This window comes from Apium graveolens, unplaced genomic scaffold (genome assembly GCF_009905375.1).
Source record: "Apium graveolens cultivar Ventura unplaced genomic scaffold, ASM990537v1 ctg6275, whole genome shotgun sequence".
NCBI classification, from domain to species: Eukaryota; Viridiplantae; Streptophyta; class Magnoliopsida; order Apiales; family Apiaceae; genus Apium; species Apium graveolens.
Genome location: NW_027419340.1, coordinates 2,436 through 8,135, shown reverse-complemented (window position 1 = coordinate 8,135; position 5,700 = coordinate 2,436). Strand labels below are relative to the sequence as shown.

Sequence of the window (5,700 nt, the reverse complement as noted above, 5' to 3'; positions counted from 1 at the left end):
CAAGTCTATAAAAAGCAGCTTGAAGAGTGTGCAAGATTAAGGGTGAAGATTAACTGACAACGGAAGATCAAAGTTAACACGGTATGCAAAGATATGCTAAGCCAGAAATAGAAGATTACTTGTCCTAAAATTGAATGATTAGTGACAGTTTACTAAAGTGAATATCATCTCTTATTACACACTGTGTAAACCAGTAGTTAACTATCATATAAAGTTAACACTGGTCCTTTGTTAGATGTAACAATTTAGATTATAAAAATCTTGCATTCTCTCAAGGAAGAAGCTAAGCTCATTAGCAACAAAGAGCCTAGAATTTTTGTAGCAAAACATTCTTAATTTTAATATAAAATTAAGTGATTTTTGAAAGATTTGTGTTCACTGTTATTCTTGTTTAATTTCGGTATTAACACATCTCACTGTAAGATTTAATTTACTTTGTTCCAACCATAAAAACTTCAAGAAAAGTAAAAATACTAAAACACATTCACCCCCCTCTGTGTGTTATTCATTATCTAACAATGAGTACATAGACTATAAGTGCTTGGCCGACCCGATCAATCACTAATTTTTAGCAGGCCACTCTCCCGAGTCCCTAGTGAAATTTAATTACTTCAATTTCCATGTAATAATTATATTTAACTGAATCACTCGATAATTCGATCACTAGTAACTTAAAGCACCTCAAAAGAGTAGCTTAAAGAGATATTTTCCTCCAGAGCTTTCTTTTCCCAAGTTATGTATATTAAATTTTACTCATCCCGAGGAGATTCAGCCTATGTCATCCAGCAAGGCAATCTCCAATAGTAACTTTATAAGCACCAATTTCTTTATATTTGAAATTAAAATTTTAAAAAATCATCTTCAATGACTGCCTTCTCTAACTTTATATTTAGAATAATGAACAGTTTCACTTCAAATATGAAGTAATATCGTAGAGATAAAGCAGCCATCTTTATACTGAATATTAGAGAAGGCTACAATATTAAATAATAAAATAACACATATCTCATGATGTGTATGGAGAAATTGAGTCCACTATATGTAATTAAACATATAATAACGTTTGAAGTAAATTTGAAGTCGTGATTGAAAACAAAATAGTGATTTAAAGTTAAAAAGGTAAAATATTACGAATGAGGTATTATAAAATAAATTTATGATTGAAGATAGCTTAGATAAAGAAAATTATATTCAGTTATGAGTGGACCTTAAAATTGGACACACCATAATACAAACAACCATGTCTTAAAACCCTTAAATTTTACATAAAGCATAATTCATCAACATCTTTCAAATAACAGATAATTCATATTACATGAGAAAAGTTTTTAAAGACAAAATAAAGCATGCCAACAGATAAATTCATTAAACAACGGCCATGGGTTGTTTAGGCCTAAACTCGATACCTTGTACGATAAGGCCAGTCTTGAGTATATTTGTATCAGTTGACATAAACCGGGTCTCCACCTCATCATCATCATCTCTTGCACCAGTCTCAAACTCTCCAGTCTTAATCTCCATCCATTCGTCCTTCCTCCACCGACTAAGCACTCCATTTCGTTGCTCAATGTTGTGTGCAGATGTTCTTGGATCAGGATAAACTGTGCTAGCTTCATCATCAGGCACCTCCTCTCTTTCATTAACAAATCTAATGGATGTGTTTGCTGAATCAAGTCCGCAGGCATCCTCATATATTTTAAAGACAAGATATGTTTCATAAGTGGTGTGAGGAGACAACATTCCAATTTTCATTTTGCCACGAATATCAAGACACCGCCCTTTGTCAAGTACACAACCTCCTCTGAAAATCTGTTCACATGATAATACATTGAGGCATGAATGCATGATACATGCGATGATAGGATGTCTTTAATCATATTCATCACTTACCATGTGTTCGGAGTACGTGTAAATTAGTCAAAATGTTCGTGAGTTACTCGAACTCGGCTCGTAAAAAATTCCAATTCGGCTCAGAATTAATCAAGCCGAGCTCGAGCTCCAGCTCCATTTTTTTGAATTTGTAACTGAGCCGAGTTCGAGCTTCCGATTACTCGGTAAGGTTAGCGAGTCTTATCGAGTCTCTATTATTTTTAGTTTTTTATTATAAATATATATATATATATATCAATATTTTATATTTTTATATATTATTTTATGTTATCGAATCGAACTCGAGCCGAACGGATTATATTTCATGTTTTTGTTAATATTTAGTGAAATAAATTCGAGTTTTCGAGCCGAACTCGAGCCTACCAAATTTTTTACGAGTCAAGTTTCGAACTTTAAATTAAAAGCTCAGTCGATCTGGAAGCTCGAGTCTGAACTATTTTAATCGAGTTCAAGCCGAGTTTAGGAGTGTTCGACTCGGCTCGGCTCGATTACACCCCAAATTTGGAGTTGTTACACACATAATTAGAGTTTTTTCTCAAAATTAGCTGAAATCTTATTTGATAAAATTTTAAAATCTGATCTTTAGAAAAGTGTTTTTGACCAAAAAATGTTGTACGAAATATGCTTTTGAAAAATAGAATCTTGGAGTTCTAATTTTACTATTAAATCTCAACTAAAACATTATTTTTCCATAATTACATCAAAATATGTGTATATCAAAAATAATACCAAACATTAAACATCAAATATGTGCATATTAAAAATATTATTAAAGATTTAATTTTGTGAACAACACTTTTTTTTATCAATGCTATAATTTTTAACGGTAATTGCCTAAAGAGATTTACATCTTTTATAAGATAATGTTATGTTACGTGACCTGCATTCACAAATGAAGACCGAGAATAGTTAAAATTGTTTAGATTTATCTTTAAATTGTTAGTTGGTTGGGTGTGTGATGGTGAGTTGAAGTTGTTGAAATAATTTATGGTAATAGATTAGGCTACATGTAATATAGACTTATTATTTGCATTTATTCAGGAAATAAATATGCATAATGCTGTATTTATCTTTATTAGCAGTACCGTTTTACTATTTACTGTAAAAAAATTTAACCAAAAAGCCAATATCTAAAGGGATTGTAAATTTCAACAAAAAGGTTTTGTCTCAAAAGCTCAAATTTTTGTTATTAAAATGTTATTATTAGTAGATAAAAAGTGAAAATCTTGAAAAAATACCCTTCATAATATTGTTTTGCTACTTATTTTCAGAAAAAAGTATTACCTCATAATATATTTTATCAAAATATTAAGCAGAATTATAATAAATGCATAATTTAAAAGAAAATGGTATTCTTAGATGGGTGGGAACTCTAAACAACCTCTTAATTTGTCTTATCACCCTAACAACTAAAAAGACCAGCCTAAATGCTTCTTTTCAATTGAGGTATGCATGAAAAATAGTGTTGCCTTGTACAATTTAACACACAAGCTAACAGTTTCTACTAGAGTGAATCCTCTAACCACAACCATCGACCATACTTCCCACACTTATTAGTTTATCATACTAGAAAGAAAATACTTATTACAAAGTTACTGTGTGATTATATAGAGAGATGCACAAGTATTTGTAGCTAGAACCAGGTTAGTATTTAGCAATTTAGCAAAATGTACATTTGCATGTATGTAAATAATACAAAAAAAATTATTAAGATACCTTGAGTTACTATCATATAACCAGCTCCACCACCGGGGAACAATTGCAAGTTGCCTAGCAGCTACCAAAACATTTCTTTCCATTTCTTTTATCAATCCAAAAACTTGTTAGAACAAAAATGAGATCAAGTTGGTGAGTTCTGATCAATGAGGCAATCTAACTAAAAGTTTATGGACCATTCTCTTCCATGATAATACAAATACAAGAGTTATCCAAAAATATGGTTCTAATTTCTATTACCTACTTATAATTTTTTTTGAATAAACTATAAAATTATGGTTGCCAACTATTTAATCTTTACTCCCACTCATATAGTTACAAATAATCATATAGTTATAGATAATATCATCTTAGCACTAATTTTTTTAGTGGAGAAATTTGAAAAAAAATATGTCAATTTAGACCATAAATTACAAATAAAAAAATATTTAAATCTTTATGTCCCTACATAAATTAGTCTTTGAACATAAGGGTACATCTATAATATTTAAAATGCAAAATGGTACTGAGTAAATTTATATATATGGAGTAAAACACATTGTAAACTTTGGTCTCTAAAAAAAGTAATCCTGCATTTCCTTAGTTTGTTTCTCTATATTATTTTCCCTCTTTGATATTTGAATACACACTTAAATACAAGTAATGGAATCACAAATAAATATTAAAAAAAATAATATCTTATATTTAAAACTTATTTTCAACAAGAACAATTATTTTATAAGCATTTTTCATTAAAATATGTATAAATATCTTGATATTAATTCAACACATATTTAGGTTTTATATATAATCTATTCTAACATCAATACATCTTTAAATCTCATCTTTAAAAATTTAGTACCAATTTTATTTTTAAAAACCTTATTACAAAAATTTACATTAATGAAATATTACTGAAATTATATTTAATAAGAATAATTATTTTACATACATATAACATAAACACATATAACTATTTTAATTAAAACTTATATTTACTAAAAAATATTGGATCTAATATTTTAAAAACTATCTTTATTGAAATAAAAATTATAGAAAAGGATATAAAAATATCAAAAAATATCAAAATATTAAATATTAAATATTAAAAATAATACAGTGAAATAAAGTTTGTAAACAAATAATAAAATCAAGAAATAATTGAGAAAATTACCACATTGCCATCGTCCAGTAGGATAGCAGAGTCACAGAGAAGAAAATAAAGTTGTTTTTTAGAGGTGTAAGTCAAGGTGGAGATTGATCTCCTAAGAATTTGATTAATATCAGGTGGTAAAAATGTGTTCCATAACTCATCCAAATCACTGGCCGACCTCAATTCTGTTGAAACATCTGAAACTCTACATGTATCCCTGGGTGATGTGAATGATAATATTAATGATAGGCAATTCTCCTTAAGGTGCTCCATCTTAGTTCTCTTTTAATTCATCATTTCCATCCCCAAATTTGTCCCAAAGTTAATTGTAATGAAATAATTTATTTTGTATTCTCCCTTATTTTTAACGCTATCTACTAAAAAGGTCTGAATGCTTCTAGATTTAAGCTAAACGGGCTGATATCTAAGTTAGGTGTGATCACTGACGACCTCCTCAAGGCCCATACGAGTGACTGCTCATGGCCCATATTTTTTAAGATCCAAAATTTTGAAAATCATTATATAGGCTCATTTGAAAATAAAATGTTCACAAATTATTTTAATACCCAATGTGTATTCTTAGCAGTTATCTAATTTTCAAATTATGCATGTCTCACAAGTTATTTACATTTACTACTAATTCTTTTAATTCAATTAAACAATCAGCTTTCTGTCTAACTTTGGTGTGAAACTATGACAGTTCATAGTTTGGTGTTTGAGTTTTTTTTCCTTCCAGATTTTTAATTTCTTAATCTTTTGTTCTTTCTTAATATTAAAATATTATTAAATTCACTTAAATTTTGGTTTGCTGGATCTTGCCTTAAGAAAGTAAAAAAAAAGGTGAAGAGTTATTTTTCTATTTTCACTTAAATTTTGTGAAATTAAATTCACTTTAATTTGAATTCGAGCTAAGTAAATAAAATTGAAAATAGAAAAATAAATTTGAATTTAGCCCATAGAAC

The 5,700-nt window shown here is 28.8% G+C and overlaps 1 protein-coding gene across 1 annotated transcript; it reads right to left on the bottom strand.

Annotated features, from left to right (window-relative positions):
* Positions 1-1,365: 1,365 nt before the first annotated feature.
* LOC141703145 (putative F-box protein PP2-B12) lies at positions 1,366-5,011 on the bottom strand. The gene is made up of 2 exons (XM_074506739.1): positions 4,760-5,011; positions 1,366-1,809 (listed from the first exon to the last, which is right to left on the bottom strand). Exons 1-2 carry the CDS (start codon positions 5,009-5,011, stop codon positions 1,366-1,368), a joined length of 696 nt encoding a protein of 231 aa, XP_074362840.1.
* Between the last annotated feature and the right edge of the window lie 689 nt (positions 5,012-5,700).